The 19,661-nt window shown below is 38.4% G+C and overlaps 1 protein-coding gene across 2 annotated transcripts in view; it reads right to left on the reverse strand.

The window, feature by feature from the left end:
* Window positions 1-1,924: 1,924 nt before the first annotated feature.
* Window positions 1,925-19,661, reverse strand: part of pdzrn3b (PDZ domain containing RING finger 3b) — a 58,020-nt gene continuing 40,283 nt past the window's right edge. For both annotated transcript variants that reach the window (XM_020632691.3, XM_020632690.3), the window contains 7 exons: window positions 8,113-8,363; window positions 7,400-7,487; window positions 5,381-5,479; window positions 5,230-5,292; window positions 4,922-5,023; window positions 4,569-4,685; window positions 1,925-4,181 (listed from right to left, as the gene is read on the reverse strand). In XM_020632691.3, coding sequence (XP_020488347.2) covers window positions 2,664-4,181; window positions 4,569-4,685; window positions 4,922-5,023; window positions 5,230-5,292; window positions 5,381-5,479; window positions 7,400-7,487; window positions 8,113-8,363 — 2,238 coding nt within the window. In that variant the 3' untranslated portion in view covers window positions 1,925-2,663. The remainder of the gene's footprint in view (window positions 4,182-4,568; window positions 4,686-4,921; window positions 5,024-5,229; window positions 5,293-5,380; window positions 5,480-7,399; window positions 7,488-8,112; window positions 8,364-19,661) is intronic.

Genomic DNA, 19,661 nt, shown 5'->3' on the forward strand with positions numbered 1-19,661 from the left:
CCCGTAAGTGTCAAGGAGGGGATTTTGTTTGGGTTGATATAATGTCCCTAGTCTTTCAGAGACATAAAAGGAGGTAATCCTCTGTGGATCTGGGAAAAAAATGTGCATTCTCTTGGTGCAGTCAAAACATGACCTAAACAACTCCAGGCTTTCTCCCTCCATTGCCCAGTTGTGGGTTTTTCAGTCTCCCTTCCCAGGTTAGCCATGTGCCAGGCCAGCTGCCTGATCCTATCCACCACAGTAGTCCTTGCTTACCATATTTCTGAGTCGCCACTGGACTCCTGATCATTCATGCAAGACAAAGTTTGAAGAATTGCTCGAAACAAATCAACAAATGAAATGTAGGTACAAATACACACTTACTATTGAAGATGTATACATACATTCAACTTAGAATGAAAGCTGATGATGTATAGGCTTTATAGTAGAAAATAAGTAATTTGTTTTTGGCATTTTCATGCGGCGATCAGGTTTAAAACCAGCATAACATTATGGGGCAGCTTCAAGTTCTATAGCAATTGTTGCATTTTTTGGACCCAATAATTGGGGATCGAAAAGGCCCTGAGGACATGACTCCACATCAAAGTTAAAAAAAGACTTGCATTCAGATAAGGTGGGAAAATATGAATTTGAGGTCAACATTACATTGACGATTCAGTAGCTTGTTCTCTTTTACATGAGGTATGCCAACACAGTCTCAGCACCTGTTGACCTTGCTGAGCTGATGGGATGCCTCCATGATTTATCACATTGGTAAAAAAAAAAGAAAAAAAAAAGGGGATCATTTAGTTTAGTTCATGCAGTAAAATAAGATTTTTGACCAAGACAAATAAAAGTGAATCCCTGGATTTAGTTCAACTGTCATAAGGCGGGGGAAAAAAAGGCTGTTACCGCTTGTACAACTCTGGCAACAAAAAGAATAATGTACATTCTCCTAAAGCATATTTGAGTCTTTGACAGTGAAGCAGCATCAAAATAAGCAGCGCTCACAGACAGCACAGGAGCTGCCTTCTTATTGGTTAATGGATGCAGACTAAACACAAATGTTTAGAAAGTTAACAAGCGGGTAGGAAAGACAAGTATGTGGGTTACTAATCTAGCATGCTGTTGTGGTTACAGGGGGCATGTCTGAATTGATAGCCCCCTGTAACCACTGCTGAGCTTGCATCCTGGACTGGTCCATAATAATCCCTGTAAGGAAATGCAAAGCCAATTTCTTTATGTTACATTTGAACCTTGCATGATGGCGTTTTAGTCACCTTTTCCAAATAACTCGACTTTGAAAACATCATAATGTAACCTTACGTTATCTCGTTAACTAACTAGCTTTATCCTGTTGGTTGAAACACAGATTTCAACATTGGATAACTTTATCTTACTAACTTTCTCCAAAAGTAAGAGTGTGTTTACCACAGCTTCTTTGATTAGAGGAGGAGACTGTGTTGAAAAAACTCTTGTCAACTTGAGACAAAGAAAGTTGATGGAACAGCGTTTTGGTTAAGTTTGCTGCTGATTTTCTCGGCCCTTGTGTTCCTCCCCTTGAATTAAATTGTCTTGCAATATAAATTGTTTTTGCTTTCTCCGTATCTTTCGCTTAGGTAAATTGTAGCCAAACTTTAGACATCTTTCCATGCTCAGCTATCCTTGCAAGCAACTGACCACCAGAAATCTTCTTTGTCTAGTTTAATACCTGTTTGCTGGTTATTCAATTTTATTCCCAAACTTCATTTACTTTGAGAATTGAATTGCTTGTAAAAGCTGTGCTCTCATAGGCTGATCTATTTTAAACCCACACAGGTATACGATTATACCTTTCATCTAGTAAAACCGGCCATGTTGAACTTCTTTGTATGTAACATAGACTTTATACATTTGCAGGATTAGTTTTGGATTCTGTGCTGAGCCAACAATTCTACAAATAACATAAATATATTAAACAATAATTTATTATTTCTTGCATTTTACAATACCTCAAATCGTTTGGCTAACTAGGGATTTGTAAAGCTTTTATTCTGTTCAATACAATACACCATAAGAAAGGGAAAAGGCTACAAGATTTGCTTCAATAAGCACATATTCTAATATTTCAAAGTGATAAACATCCTTCTCTAATGTTATGTACATAAACAATAACATAACCATACATCTTTACTGAAATTCGCAAAAGATGGTAAATGACTGAAAATATAACTGTAAGACAACTGTAAAAAGTGTTTTGTAACTTACAAATGTCCTTTTCAAAAGCATTATGTGTTATACCTTGTAGGAAAATAGTACTGTTTCCATGAAAGCAGCATAACTGAGAAAAGTTATATAGTACAAAAAAACATGTAAAGTAATGGAAATGCTTAATTTTTAGGGGGAATATTGTGTTTTTGTTTCAGAAATTATTTGACAGATAAGTACAAATGTAGAAAAAGTTATTGAACAAAATTGAAAACAGGTTTTGGAACATATTCCCAGACCAGTGACCAAGTCATTTCACGTTCAACGATCATCTAAAGGACCTTCTTTTCACCAAAGTGGTGGAAAATGATTGTCCAGAAAAACGTTGCCACATTGAACAAGGCAGTATAGGCTACCTGAAATTGAAGTGCCTCTGGTAAATCACACTCCAGTATTTCCTCCTCTGACTGGTCTTCCTTCTAAACTCACACCAGGACTTACACGGTGGTCACAGACAGGAGCGAGTTGTAAGACCTTGTACCATCGGGTGACTTCGTACCATGGGTCAGCAGTTCCTGGATGGTCATCCAGTTGTCAAATATTTTCTTATTCCTCTTTTTCATCAACTTTTTGTGGCTGAGTTCAATGATGTTGGGCTCCTTTTTTTCCTCCAGACCTTGTGTCTCCTTTAGACAATCTGCCCGGCTCTGTTTCATGAACTCGCGGCGTTGTCTCTGCTGTTTGGAGCGAACTGCATGTTGCTTCCTTTCCTCCTTGCTCCAGTAGCGGCCCATCTTAAGCTCACTTATAGCATCATCATCTGTGGTCAAACCACTGCGCTCTTCATGAATGCGCAGCGCACGCTCTCGGAGCAACTTGTCCCGGACAGGTCGTTTGGTGATGTAGCGTGTGCCATCGCTGCGGACTTTCACCTTCCATTCCATCTTAGGGTCCAAGTCACTTGGGATGATGGAGTCGCGGCATATGCTGACCAGACTCAACTGGCTCTGGGCATACTCCACAGCTGATTTCTGCTGGATCAACTGCATGTAGCTCTGATAGTGCTGGGCATGGGCGGGGATGTGGGCGTGCTTGTAAAGTGAATGTGGCTGAGAGAAGTTTTGCCTTGGCTTACTGGACTCTGCATGTTTCCTCTCCCCACTCTCTGCCTGTAGTCCTCCATCTGAATCCTTGGAGGAATCTCTGCTCCTACTAGGGCCAGAGGCTTCCTGAAGAGGGGACAGGAGAGGCTTGAGCACTCTGCTGTTGGAGCTGGTGGAGCCTGATGCCCCAGCTGGACCCTGAGTCCCTGCTCCTCGATGTAGCGAGTTGTCTGGTGACAGCTCCAATGTAAGCGGTGTACTGCGGCAGCTCTCGCCCGTGTTGTAAGCACTGGAACTGTCTTTGTCTGATTTCTCTGGCAGCTCTGTAATGTCTGAGAGCTCGTGTCGACGTGCGTCAATGCTAGTATTGTAGTTGCGGAAACCACTGTTGTGAAGCATCCAGGACTCATGGCATTGCTCTCTTAGCAGTTGCATTTTGTGAGCACGGACAATATTCAGGCACTCCAGTTCGATGATGCGCAGCTCCTCATTAAGCAGCTCTAGTTCTTTGTCCACACTTTCTTGTTCCTTGGCAACTGCAACGCCATCAGTCTGGCTGTATGGAGCTCTAGTGTTCCTCATCTGGCATTTCAGCTCCAGGAGTTCTCTGAAACGCTCACACTCATCAGCTGTTATTCCAAGGAGGTCGGTGTCAGTGTAGTCTGGAGAGATGAATGATTCACAGCTTAAGGGTAGGTCAGTGCTGCCTAGAGTGTCCTGGCTGTATGTTAGCTTTCCTGAGCTACCAAGTGTGTTGGACGCCGTGGTCTGGTCATCACCCAGGTTTTCCTGCTCTGAGCTCTCATCATTCCGCGTACTCTCATCTGTGCGACCAAGACCACTGTCCTTCTCATGGTGGTTGGACAGCAGAGTGGCTGTGTCTGTGCTGCCTTCTTCCTCTTCTTGCTTTTTCTGTAAAAAAATAGACAACAGAATAACAAACTCTGAATCCAGCAACTCAGAAAGTGCATTGATTTTAATTATAAACAACACGATCAACGTTATCTTTTTTATAGTGTTGTAAAAATAAAACATTGGAGAGTATATTTTATTTTTCTTGCCTTTTCAGCTAATGGAACGCTGCTGATCTTGTTAAATTGTGTGAAATACAGTTGTTGATAAAAATGTAATAAAACTTAACCAACATTTTACGACATAAAACAAGTTAGGTACAATAATCCCAACTCAATATTTGCACGCACATCAAAACGAATGAAAAGGAAAAAAATCAAAAAATGATTCTTGCAGCTTTTTGATTTAAAATGGAACTACAACAAGGCGTGGCGAGCACGTGTGTACCTGCTGCAAAATGCTTGCCGTAAACTGCATGGCCTGATGGTGCTGCTGCTCTAGCATATCCATATGGAGGTCATCCAGGAAGTCATTCCTGTCGTCATCCATCCAGCCCTCATCCAGCTGAGATCCGGTGGGGAGAAGAGATGCAAATATTGATTTTTCAAGTTTTACTTAAAAAAAAAAAATGAAAATAACCAAGACTGCTATAGAAAGATTTACTTTGGTTTGAGGGCATGCAAATAGGACAACAAGACATTTTGTGTTAAAACCTTACTTGGTCACTTCAGGAAACAAATATGTCTGTTAAATTAAAACCTAAGCTCTTGGTTTGTACCAAAAAAAGACTTCTGAATTACCTGGGTCTCTGGCCTGGCCACCAGCAAAGAGATATTCTGGCTCCCCTCACTGGTCAGCAGTGCTACAGCACCCTCCCGGTTTTGGATTTCAACACCATTGATCTTGATGGACAGAAGGAAATATTGAGATACATGATCTGATTTAAACACTTAAAATCTTTGCATTTCTGTTAATAACTACTTGACAGCCACCAAGTCATATACATTTCCAAAACTAGTAATTGATTTAAAAACAATTAATAGTAGAAAACTACATTAAATGAATAGCAAGGAGATGAGTTAGAGTGCTGTGATTACAGTGAGCGAACCTGAATGATTTTGTCCCCTTCTCTAATTCTACCATCCTTTGCCGCAATGCTGTTTGGATCAATCTAAAGACCAAAGGAAAAGAGTAACAGATTAAAAGCTGGCATTAATTTACTATAGAGGGAGGTTTGCAATCCTACCAGAGCTGTATACCTCACTAATGTAGATTCCAGTCTCGTCCTCATCATCAGTCCTGTAACAGATAGTCAGACCAAGCTTGTCCTGGATATTTGCTCTGTACAGATGAACTTCCTGTAAAGACACATGCACAAATAAATATTTCATGTGAAATTATATATCCACATTATATATCTCTGCAGTATTTAAAAAATAAATGTATTGCCTTTCGCTTGTTTGTTTGTGGACATCCTAATTAAAATAGGTACGTAAATGGGGTCAAATAGCAATGATGCTCCATTAATCCATGTACTGAGTCTTTCAGCTGGATGCAGGGCAGCCATATTCTTTCTCAGAGGTCAACTGATAGAATGTGAGATAATGCTGTGGACTGCAAATGGACCTGCCTCGTCAACACCTTTTATCTCAAAGATATTAAGAAAGATAACTTTATGACAAGGCTATTAGGCAAATAAAATGAAATAAATGTTTCACAATGTTCGGGATGATATGGAAAAGAAGGGTTCTACTTTTTTCGTCCTTATATTTTTGTTTTGTAAATTACTTACTACTACTGGACTGGTTTTCATGGGGTTACGATGAATGGGTTTAAGCTGTGTTTTATTCTGGGTTGTCCGTTAGTCTTAAATGCACCATTCTTGAGGAGCGCACATAGCGGTGCTGTGTCGCCTTTAAATCATGTATTCAGCTGCAGCTAAGAGAGGACCCGTGGACGCTGACTTGGAAGCTACTAGACTCGATAGCTGACCCTAACCCATGAACTTGTTGTAAAACCAGCGATGTATCTTCTTATGGGATCCAAATACAACAAAAATTCTATCTCATAGAAAAAGCCTGGGCCCGTCATTCATCACAATGCCATCCAGTGCGATCAAGGCACGCCGGTGGCCTGGCAGACCGGCGTGTAGGTGAGCTGACCCTGCCCTATGTTTTCCCCGTTGTGAGAACCAGTACTTTCTGTCACAGTCATCTCTTGACCTCTATGTCACACTTTCACGTTTTGTTTCATTTATATGTGTAGCCGGTGCTAGCTCGTAACACACAGTTAATATGATTTATAGAGTTTAAATTGTGAGCAAAATTTCTGACCATACTAAAAAACAACCTTTTGTAATTTAAAACTTTTACATCATTATTCAACAGTAATTAGACCCAGTGTTAGTTAGCGAACTGACCTTTGCCTTACTCTCACTCTTGATGCAAACAGATACATCAGTAAGGCTCAGTAAGCTGCAGTTAACCTTTGCAGTAATTGGATGTAAAAAAATGTATGACATTTATGACCACAAACCTATTCAACTTAAATAATGCATGGGTCTTCACTAAGCACACTTGCAATTTTATTAGACTCAGAAGTAACTCGATAACTAGGTAACAAACAGCTATACCTTTCGCTGTAATTTTTCAAAATGTTTCACAAAAGTTTTTTTTTTTTAAAAAGCTGATTTGAAAGGAAGGACAGAATATTATGGTACAGTTCTTTATTTTTTTATTATTATTTTTTATCTCAATTTGAGGAATAAATGAGAGTTGTTCTATTTCAGTATTCTTTTTCACCACTTAATTTTCTTTCCATTGGAAGAAACACTACAAACAATTATTTAGTCTCTTGAAATTAGATTTTTTTTCTAAATTAGTTAGTAAATCTAATTTCAAGACTCTAAACAAGTGCTTTCTGCATCCCCCGATATTTTTTTACTTGTAACTTATTATTTTTATATTTAAATAAGATGTTCATCTGGACTTGTGAATTGAACTTGGCTTATAGGGAGTGTTATACAATGGTGGCTTGGATTTAATGATAAGGGGGGTGGGGGGGCACTAATAACAAAACCCTCTAATTCGGGGGGTGTCCCTAGAGATCAGTGCAGGAGCACAACAGAAACCTACACAACACCTAACTCTAAATATCTGTTTTATTATCAAGACTTGTAGTAGTAAGGGTATTTGACCAGAGAAACAGAGTGGTTGGACTCACAAAAGAACACTGCTGTCAATATGTAGGATTAATTAATGAAAAAAACTTGTGCTAACCTCATATTCCAGCTCCTCTCGCTCTATGTCCTGCTGCATGACCTCGAGGAAGTCATTTGAATCAAAGTACTCGTGTCCTGGAGGATGCCTGAGAAAAGATGTAAGACAAACTAAAAATGTGGAATATAAATATAACAACCATAAATTCAAAAGGAGAGAAAACATGTATTAACATATGAAAGCAGATACGGTTACTGAAAAAAGTTGATCTATTTATTAACTTTGATATTTAAATAAGAACTCTGACTTTAAACTCAGAATTCTGATTTTAGTCTCAAATCCTCAAAAAAACGAGAATTCTGACTGTAATTTCACATTTCTAATAAAAAATAATGTCTGAATTATGAACAAAGGCTGTACTCATTACATTTTTGAGGAGTTTGATTTTCTTATTACAAGAAATAATTGGCAATAATTAGAATTAAATGTAGAAATCATGCTATCAGATCTAAGTAAAGTAACCCCCCGACATAAAAGAAATCAAAATGTTCATTCAGAAATATTTCAATTAACGTAAAATATTTATTCATAAAGGCATACTGTCCATCTGATTATAACCAATCATATGTATTTTGAAAAAAAAGAAATCCAGCAACCAGTATATTTTCATTTTTTTCGGCTGGAGATATATTTAACTGTAAGGCCTTGACTGTTCTTCTAAACTGGAAAAAATCTGGGTCAATTGAAATAGTTCTCAAACCGAGCAGGCTTACTCCTCTGGAAGAAGGAATTCATCCAGCTCTGTCATCGGGAGTGACGAAGGTAGGTTTGTAAGGGCCACTATGTGCTGAAGGGTGATGTCGGTCTGAGTGCTGACGTCCATGATCTGGGAATCATCAGCCTGGCTGACCAGTTTGCCGCTTGGGGTCCGGCGCAGAACCTGGACCACAACGGGCTCCTTTGCGGTGCAGAAGGTCTCAACTGCCTGATCATGGGTGGACTTGGAGAGATCCTTGCCATTAACCTTTGAGAATAGACAAAGAGACAGAAAAAGCCTGATTGAGGAGAAGAACCAGGAAAAAATCAAAAGGATGCATGACAGATACAATTATTTCCCATTAGGTGCAGCGGTATTCTTGTCGAGAAATAACACATCAGTCACATCTTGTTTTTTTAGGGTTACAGTCAAGCAAGGTAGACTAAGACCTTAATTAGGAAGAGACTCTCTTTAAATATTAAGGTCAATAGCTGAGCTTATAAAAGGGGCCCCTCAGCAGAGGACATGTTTGACCTGTTGTCATCGAGGATGGAGTAAGTGTCTCATGCTGACCTCCAAAAATTATTTTAAGCAAAGGGCCACAGCAGAAAAGAGGCTTATTTTGTTTGGTTGAGCCAACTGATGCCTGTTCTTAGTAGAATGTGTTAACGAACTGATTGCACAGGCCATTGAGACTTTACTTGACTCGTCCTTTTGAGCAGAAATCCAACACAGTAGTCATACTCTTTTTTTTTTGCTGACTTTATTTTTCTAAAACCGTGCTAAACTAAAATTTATTTCTAATAAAAGGCATAGATCAAAACACTCTGCCTGAAGTCCTCCGTTATTCATTATTTATTACAGGCACAACATGTCCCTGATCAACAATAACAACAGTGATTCAACTTCAGAAAGAGTAACCCCACGACCTGTTCTACTGAAGCATCAGATGAGACATGTACCCGTCTCAGAGAAAGAACAATGATTTTGGCCGCCCAAAAAGCCCGGAAGTTGAAGGCAAAGTCTCGGCTTGAGTACAGACACAGGTAACAGTATTTTCCTTAAACATTCAGTATTTCTTATCAGCCTTATAAGCCTATAAGTCACTCATACGATAGTAACACATGTTTATATCACAACCAGAGTTGATCAGCTTTCTTTTAAAGCAAACAACGTTTATTTTATTCAAACAATGTTTATTTTATTAACAACCATCCATTACTATAGTAAAAATAGGGTAATTTAAGAGCTGGGGTACACGGAGGTGTTAGTTTAAATAAGTTTATGTGACATGCAACTTATATCGTTAAATATTCATAGAGAATTATGTCAACTCCCTGAAATTATTTGGGTTTATTACACACTTAGATTTCATCATTTTTGGATTTTTGATTAAATTTTGTGTACAAAAATAAAAATCTTCCTTTTTCATTTACTCTCAGCTCCATCCAACCATCTGCATAGACGGGCTGCAGGGGTTCTTCTTGCCTTGGGGGATACTACAGCTTGTTTTAGTGAATAAAATTTTTTTTGATTGAAGCCAGAAAGATTAGGAAAAGTAATGAACATGTATTTGAAATACCTTTATATTAGACTATATATGGTCTAATTAAATGTATTTAATTTAAAATATATATAATTACATATCCAATTAAATTGAAACTAATGATATACAGCCCTAAATGTTTTCTTTTTGTTAACAAGATATCTTTTTTATTTTATTATACAATAGCTAGAAACTAAATCTATAATCTGCTTGATAAAAGTCAATGTTAGCAAATAAATGAGCATATAAATGAATTCAATCAGCACTGAAAGAGATAATACGCAGGTAATGTTTCAAAGATACGTAGAAAGATAAAAGCTCAGCTGTTGTTACTCTAGTAAGCACAGTCTTCGTGTTAATGATGCATTTTTAACACACTTGCTCTATTTTCTTCTGAAGCAGAAATGCGCAAAACAAGCACAGGACTGTTAAACATTAATTCTACTGAAAGTCAAGGGTTTCCTTTGACGGAAACCTCAGTGTCAGCATTCAGGTGATAATGAGTAAGTGGGCAGCGATTTACAGACATTAGCAGAAAAAGTATTAGCCCTTGTTACCCACCAACCATTTAAATCACCCTAAAAATGCTATTTTTGGGCTTTTAAAAAAAATAAAATAAACCAAACAGTACTGACATATTGGCGCCCTAATGTGAGTTTTCAAAAAGCATACATGGTTCGAAAATCAATTAATCTGAGGGTGGTGCCAAACCACAACAGCATTGATGCTGTAAAAACAGTAGTACTAATCTCACATTCCCTTGTAATGGTGGTTCATCTACTTGAAGGATACTCGACCAAGTTTACTTCCACTTTTGAGAAATATGAATTGTTTTAGGTAAGATGCACACGGCAACTTCTTCTTCTAGTTGGAGCCCAGCAATAACAAGTCCTCAAATCCCTTCCTGCAATCAAACCCCCTATACACAGAACGCTACTCAACTGCTACAGGATTGCCGGATAAACGACTTCACAACATTGCTCCTGGATTCCACGCTCATACCTTTTATACAACACAACACACCTGAATAATCGCACAACATTCCTGCCCTTAACGGACTATGTAAAAGATCGACTGAGAGAGCTTTACTAGTTTGTTCACAGTACCTGACATACTTGGTAGAGTAGTTTATAATGCTCCTCAGGCTTCTGCAAGGTACAGAGGCTGCATCCCATTGTGGACAGATTACACCATCAAGACTCTCCGAACAGCAACTTAGAGAGAAGCAGCATATATTGTTTTTCCTTTACCTCTCTGAATGGAGTCCCTGTCATCTCTACGTCTGTCAAACAAACATTTTGACTGAAAAGATTGACTTCTGCCAAGGGTTTGGCCGTATCTCTGCACTCAGCCTTCTCTCTCTCCCAGACACCCACACCCCTTCTCGACTCACATTCTCCCTCCTTCTCTGACGCTCTTTCAGCCGTTTGCTGAGCTTACTGAGGCCAGTGCCAGGGTTTGGCTATCGGGTTCGTAAAGAGCTACTCATTGATTATGCATGTTTACAGCCTTCTTGTCAGTGTGACGACAAGAGATTAATCTGTGACAACAGATCAAACCGTAAGTATTCGGGACTAATGCTTCCAAAGCTGTGCACTACTTTGTTAAAGCATATCCTTTTGTATACTTCCAATGAAATTAACTCATGGCTCCAGCAGGAAGACACACTGGACATTCTTTCCTCGTATATCTAGCTTAAAATACAAGTTCTCCACACTTTTCTTGTTCAGTATTTATCGGAGAGTGCTGGATTAGTAGTGTGGTTCAAAAGCTTCTATCAAGCTATTTTTATTTTTCTCTAATGCCACAGCAACAAAATGTGAAGCCTGAGGTCCCATATTAAAAAGGTCAAGCTTACATTGAATGCTTGTTTGACAGCATGTAACAATATTCTCATTAATGCATAGATTTGTTGTTTTTCCAGGGGAAATGTATGTTTGGGCAAAAAAACACTGATGCTTTAGGCAAAGTTTTTGTAATTTTCCTAGAATTGTTCTTTCTATTAGGCTTCCCATCTCTTAAAATCATTGAATCACTTGGAGGGGAATGAAGCTAATGAGATTTCTCTTTTTTTATTTAATCTCTGTATTTGTTTTCAGTCCTATACATTTTTTATTACATAGCTGTTTTCTTCAAAAAAAGAAGTGAGAATTCAAATGAAGTCCCTGAAGGTGGAAGAAGAAGAGGCAATTTTTGAAGGTTTCTGTGAACTCACAATCATTCATAAACCCCCCTGGCCTTACATGAGCTGGGCTCAAACTTTCATCCTTCAGCATTAGGACATTTTTTAAACTCACATTAACTGTACTGCTCTGACTGGGGCTGGGATCAGTGGAGAGTTTTAGCCTGCGTTTTTGCCAAGCTAATCTTTCTTTAACTCTTCGATAATCCCTTTCACAAAATACAAGGAAGAAAGCACTCTTATATAAACAATTGCAATAAAGGGTTAGGATTCGTTTGTAAAGACAAGAAATGTTACCGCCTTCTATCCCCAATTCATTGTGGTACTTGGATGCTGTGGATTTGATCTATCCTGGGCCATATCATTCACATTCATAGAGCCAACTTCATGTTGTTTCTGCATTCTAATGGGACCATTGTAAAGTCATGGCTTTAACTCAAGCCACAATGGAATCAGGTGGTGATTTCTGTTGCGTTAAAAACACTTGAGATTTACATTCGTTTTAACATATCTCCTTCCTTCCCTGTAAAGTCTTCATGCTCCCTCGTACAAATTATGACATCTACAAGCTAAACTGCAGTTACAAGATGGGCTGAGAATAATAACTATTTTCCTTTTTTTATTTTAATATAATATATAATAATAATAAAAGATTTATTACAGAATTGTTGACTCCGAAATCAAAGCTCCTCCCCAAGATCAGTAATGCTAACAGGTGAAATATTACACATACTAACTTAGACACGTGGACTGATGCAAAGAGTCGGATTACTGTTACATGATTTTAAAGTGTTATGACAAGATGGGTAAATCATGGTTCATGTATTCCTTACTAAACATATCAGTGGTATTGTCATTAGTTCTGACTACTGTCATGTCTTGGGTGTGCAGATCACATTAAAAAAGATGCAGAAGTGATCTGAAATTGCAACATACATAATATCAGTAGCTGTAATTACTGTTATACTGTGGCCTTTAGATAGAATCAGGTTGAGGGTATGTCCTTGTTTATGTGCGGGCCCCCAATTACATCACAAATCTGTCCTGAGCCTCTGTCCTCTGCCAATACGTGCACCAGAGATTTGGATTGTAGAATCCTGGCTCATGGCATACACACAAATTCACACACGTGTTAGAAAGCACATTTAAAGACATTCTAACACTGATGCGGAAACAACAATCTTCTTTCCCTTAATAATAATAACAATAATAATAACTTGGATTTATATAGCGCCTTTGAAGGAACCCAAGGCCGCTTTACAATGGTAAAAAGGAGACGGCAAAAAACACACACGCACACACTCAGTGGGGAGGGGGATGGGTATTAGCTAGGCCTCAGTGAGGACGGGTGAGGATCCGACGTGTCCGACGAGGAGGGACGGTCCAGGAATGAGGCAGACGAGGGTTCAGTGATCACAGACTGAAAGTTGTGCGAGAGCCAAACAGCTGATCGGCGACTAGCAGCTAACTGATTTTCAGAGATGGTGAGTAGCTGTCTGACTACACAGAGTGAAAACAGCAACAACATGTATCTGTTTGCAGACTAGTGGTAGTGGATTAAGTAGAAGGGAGAGGCAAAAATAGCACAAGAAACACAATTTTTGTCACAGGTTGCGAAGCGGAGACATGCACGCCAGCGTCCTCGCTCACCCTTGAAAAACAAATATGATAAGTAAACCATGCAGAGGTAGACGCAGGACCATTAAGAGTACAGCTACAGTTTAGCAGTCATACTGTTTTTCAATAAGACAGACAAAACAACCCTTTGCAAGCTGTGATCCTATGACCATCTCTAGTTAAGAGAGGTCATGCTATATGAAAGCTAGAGGAGGAGATGTCAAACTTAGGATGAAGTTACATGGTCAGACATTTCACAGATGGGGAAAAAAGACAGAACATTTGAGAAATAATTAATAATATAGGTATGCCACTCACACAGACTCTTGAATATTGTCAAATCATCTTAATTTACGCCCAACTTCATCCAAGATATATTTCACTGGGATATGTTGGTTTACATATCCCAGTGAAATATATCTTTACAGGCTTTACTTCAAGTAGCTTTTTTTCACTAGATGCCATGGGATAGGCTGGATTTCTGAATCTGAATCACAATGTTTATACTGCAAGTATTATAGCCCTGTGACATACAGTTTGCTCAAGGTACACAAATCTCTCACCAACCCTCTATAGGATGTACTTCATTGGCACAGACAAACTCCCTTTGGTCTCCATTGTATACATTTGTGGATTTTCTTTTTAAATTAAGCACTATGTCCACATTAGGTATATGCACTTTAATGGTTAAAGTTCTATAAATAGATATATAATATTTGGCCATATGAAAATACATCATATTATGAATTAACCTTAAAGCCACATTTTTAAACACATAATCCTAAAATAAAAATAAACAACTTATATTAATTATTAATTAACTTTTAAAAGAGAAATGGCAAACAACCTGCAAACATGGAGTCCATCATGTTAATGTTTGGGAACACAAAGAGGAAGGCCTTCTCCTGACCTCTATTTAAAAAGGTTGGAAGTACTACCCAGTACCTCTAACCACTGCATGCTGTCTCCTGGTGGGGTAGATGGGAATTAGCTTGCAGTTTCTTGTAACTCTTGACATCACATGCCTCTACACTACACGAGCATACTCCATGACGGTGGGTTAAAGGGTTTAGATTAGATAAGAGTGCAAAAGCAAATTCAATCCTCCTTACCAAAAGATCTTTGATCTGGCTTAATTTGTTATGAAATAAAAAATAGTCCAGCTGTGAAAAGGATATCTATTTGCTGGTTTTACGCACGAGTATGGGCACTGTTTGTGCACCCAAAAATGTGTTTGTTTTTTTAAATAACATTTTTTCTTTAATCCAGCCAATAACACACACTTGGAAAAAAAAATTATAAGACAAACTCCAAGGCACTCTCTTTTTAACAATTAAAATGCCTTTATTTTCCCAGCATGGTCATGTGGATATTAAAAAACACACTGCGTGGTTCAGCATCATGCCTTCATCAGAAAGTCAAATGATACAGATTCATATATGACAACTTCTGTATTCATAGTGGAAATTCTGAAACACTCAGATGTCCTCTGTTGAAGATTTAATAGTAACTAGAGTTTACATCCAAGTACAGCGATGATAGAGTGAACCCATGTCGTGTCCTAGACATGAGTTATGAAAGAATAATGGCCCCAAAGGATACAGACAACAACTTAAAGATCTCTTCAAGTTTTCCTATTTCCCTTTAATAAAAGCCTTCCCATAGCCAGTTATTTAATTTGTGGAGGATCTGTCATTCTACGGAGGACTCTAAAACTGTATTTATGAAAAATAGATTTGCAAAACGAGGGGAACCCATCACTGTGGAATAATCAAGCATATTAACTCATGTTAATTTAACAAAAACTTCTCTGCTAGAAGTTAACAGAGTGAAAAACATAAAGGTGAACTTAGTCATGACACCAACATGCCACTTTTTATCACAATGGGCTTATTAAGCATTCATTTTAAATCTTTTCTAGGGTAAGATATTGAGTGACATTTTATAGTGAATTGACAGCTGTAGTCTTTTCTGTTGCTGATCTAGAAACAGTATTTATATTTGGTTGGGAAACATATCAGAAAGTGGTAAATGTGGGAGTCACAGCACTGTTTTAAGTCTGGCAGCCATAAATTGATTAAAGTTGATTTCTCATTGTGCGTTGCATGTATTTTTTTTCGTATGAAGTTCCCTTCTCGTCCAACTTAATGTGTCTTTTCATATTTTTTGGGAAACACTTAACTACGGCAAGAGGCAATCAAATTGAATTTTTTGTATATTTACTGAAAAACCTTCTGTTCTGCAGAGTGGAATACTCATTCAGCAAACACGCAATGTCATCATTCAGTGTTTCATCGACCATCTGGGAGGACATGCAAGTGCCTTGATCAAGGACATAGAGGGTAGCAGACAAATGTTAGGAGAATATGCTGTGTATACATATGGATATGTTAGTTCTGAAGTTATATCATGTTTCCCACAGATTTAATGTTATGTAAATTAAAAAGGCTGGTGGGGTACTTTATCGTAGATTTTTTTTACATTATTTTTTACGATTTATCATGCAGGTATACTACCACAAGGCCATCTGTGCCTGGTCAACTGGAAAAAATTCAAAGAACTATTAAATTAGATTATTTTGTATTTCAACAGTTACATTTTTAATTTCTCCTCCATTGGAGCCCAGGTGGTCATTTTGGCAGAGAGAGAAAAGTGAGGAGGAATAAGAGGCAAGGGAGCTAGGGGAGCCTGAGCCATTGCTCCAGTTTAGCGTGACTTAGTCTTCATGCATCCATGCCCCTGGGGAAAACAGATATGTACCAAAACACATTTATTTGAGTGTTCAGCTGCTCACTTTCCCCCTTCTAACAAGCATTTCCGTGTATTTCAGCCAAGCTGCTCAGAGAGGTAAGAACAGCAATGAAAGGTGGGCAACTGGAAGGGCATTAGTGCAGTGTCTGTTTAGGCTTTCCTGTGAAGACAAAGTTTAGATTAAATATCTCTGCTAGACTGCTTCCAAGCAAGAATGCGACGCCCAGGAGAGAGCACAGACTGGAGGACATAAGAAAGGCCAGAGTGTTGACAGTCCTGGAGGGGGAAGCCCACCTGTTCAAACAGCCTGCGCTATCCTGAGGAAATGAAAACTTCCATCTCTGCAGGCAGAGCAGTGCACATCCTCAAATCCCTTTCACTTCCTCTCTGGCTCAATCACTATCTTCTGTTTCCACAGCTGGCTCCAGGTCTCTTTCCTGCCTATTAACCAATCTTCATCCAACACAGAACCCAATACCAATACCAATTAGAGTCTTTCATTTTACAAGTACACAGTCACATGACGATATACATTATGGTGCAAGACAACTTAAAGCAGTCGCCCCAATGACACCATTTTCATTCACCAACTCTGGAACACAAAAGACAAAGGTCCTATGCGGTACATGACCTTTGTTGAAAAGCTGAATATCTGTGGTCCAGCAGAGGTGAAATCCTGAATTGAGTGGAAGACAGGGAATTGATGAACTGTCACTGACCTTGACTTGTCACTGCTTACCCCAAGGCGTAGCATGACCGAAAGGGGTCAAGTCGATAACGACCATTCTGACCTTATAATGCATAAAAAATATGCATAATGTGTCACTGTCAAAAATGTATGCCTTTTCAATCCTTTCTTCAGACGTCACAAAGAAGGCCCTCTGTTTTATGCTTCAGATGATACACTCAAATTGACTTTACTAAAATTGTTTATTATTATTATCATTATTATCTGTTGGTGTTTTTCCTGACCTGGTCTAATAGTGTCTGATAACACCAGTCCATAAAAATGGAGCTAAATGTGTCCCTAATAATTATTGTGGTATCTGTGTAAATAGTAGCCTGGGGAAAACTCTCTGTGACATCCATAAGAGGATTCTCAGTTTTATCACAAAACACCATATTTTACATTCATTTGCAAATTTCGGACCACAGATCACATCTTCACCCTCCACACTCTGATAGAACAGGAGTTAGATGAGAAGAAAGGGAAGGCAGGCTACATTGATTTAAGAAAGCCTTTGATAAGAAAGGCATGAGGGCCTTTTTTTTTTACACTCTCTTTCAGAGTCTGTGTCATCTGAGGAAAAACACATGATGTGGTTAAATCTACGACTACAAATAGTGAATGTGCTGTTAAAATCTGTGACAAACACAAAGTCTTGTTATCTCAGGGTAGAGGGGGGAGGCAAGGATGTAACATCAGTCCAATTCTTTTCAATTAATATATCAATGAATTCGCAAACCGATTAGACCAATCCACTTCACCTGGCCTCACCCTGAACAAGACAGAAATCAAAGGTCTCCTCTATGACGATGACTCGGTGTCAAAAAGGGTCTACTCTCCTAAATCAGTTAATTCAGACCGAGGCCATGACTGTAAACCCAAGGAAAATGAAAATTATGACTTTCTGGAAGCAGTCCAGCAGCCAAGAAAACATTTATCATTCAGCACCTCTAAATTACAACTCACAAAAAATGACACATATCTCAGCCTTAACATCGGCTTCACAGGAAGGATGTGAGAGACAAAGCAAGAAGAGCTTATTATGCAATCAGAAGAAATATTAAATTTGACATTCCAATGAAAATCTGGCTTAAACTTTTCAATTTGTTTTAGAACCAATTATTCTGCACGGCAGTCAAATCTGGGGACAAAAATTAAATCAGGACTTTGTCAAATGGGACAAAACAATAATTGAATCATTTCACAGCGTATTCTGTAAGAATCTCTAACATGTTCTGAGAAAGATCGTTTAATATATACATGATTATTACATCATTATTGATAATAAATATTGTTACAATTGAATCATGAATTACACTAATCATTATTGTACTTTTGTTATAATAAGCTTTGTCAGTATCTTCACATTTATGCCAATAAAGCTTTTTTAATTCAACTGAATTGAATTGATAGAGAGAATATATAAAAACATCTCTCTCTGTCAACTCTTCACTTCAACCACAGTTTAACCTAAAGCTATGGGAATCAGAGGGGGAGCAAATGATCACAGCATGCTCCCTGCATGATTTGACAACTATAAAACACTTTCATAAGGGCGTGTATGTGAAAGTGGATAGCAATTAAAATATTCCAATCAACCACCAGTGACATGCTCCCTTCACCTGAACTTATCATTTTGAGATACTTGAATGAGTAAAATGGCTCTGAAGCGGTAAGCACACACTATGACCACCAGGGGTCACTCAACGCCTCGAGATGTGTGTTTAAAATACTAGTGAAAAGACCAACTGCACCAGAGTAAAGAATGATCTTCATACAAAAGTGCTTCTATCCAGATCCAAAACCAAACCTGTATGTAGGTCAATCTGCAGTCTAATTAGCCAAACTCCACAACAGAGCTCATGAAATAACATAAAAACTAAAATAAATTATTTTAGGGCACATTTACAAACTTGTATCTAATCTCTTTTGTAAAAATCTGCCAAAACTATTTATTTTTTCAGTCTTTTATGTTTTCTATATGATATATTTATATATATGGAGAACCCTTTAAAAACAGCGAAGACCGGGGCGCTGTTGGCGCAGTGGTTAGTGCGCGCCTCATGTATGGAGGCAGTAGTCCTCCGAGCGTGTAGCCCAGGTTCAAATCCAACCTGTGGCTCCTTTAACGCATGTCATTCCCCACTCTCTCGCTAGAAACGCGCAAAAATAAACCTTAAAAAAAACCACAAAGACTGAGAGACATGCAAAATTAGATGAAAAGTATGAAAAGTCATTGTAACGGGCCACATATAATAAAAAGGTCACACAAAATGATATGACAAATATAGAGTACTCTACATCTCAAATGAATCTCTGCAGAAAACACAAGTACAGCCAAAAATGTCAAAAAGGGTAAAAGAATATCAAGAGTGAGAAAAAAAAAACAGTTGTAATCTGAGGAAACCTTGCATCAGTGCGAGCGTCCTGACTTTGCGCGTCATGAGCACACTTAAACTTTTCATGGAGGCAGACAGGAAAGCACCTTTGGTGAAGAAGAAGTATGGGGGTTCCAAGCCCCAACCAATGCAACACATCATCATCTAGATGATGGATCCTGTGCAAGTTTTAAAGCTCAAAAGAGAACTCCATCTGCCTGTGTGTAAACAAGCATCCATCCTTTGTCTGCAGTAGAGTCACATGCTTTCTTTTTACTTCAACCCTCAGGAAGAGAAAAAACAAAGAAAATACTTAATTTTGTTAAACTGTTGGCTCTGAGACGTGTATATTTTCATTAAAACG

Source organism: Labrus bergylta, chromosome 5 (genome assembly GCF_963930695.1).
Source record: "Labrus bergylta chromosome 5, fLabBer1.1, whole genome shotgun sequence".
NCBI lineage: Eukaryota > Metazoa > Chordata > Actinopteri > Labriformes > Labridae > Labrus > Labrus bergylta.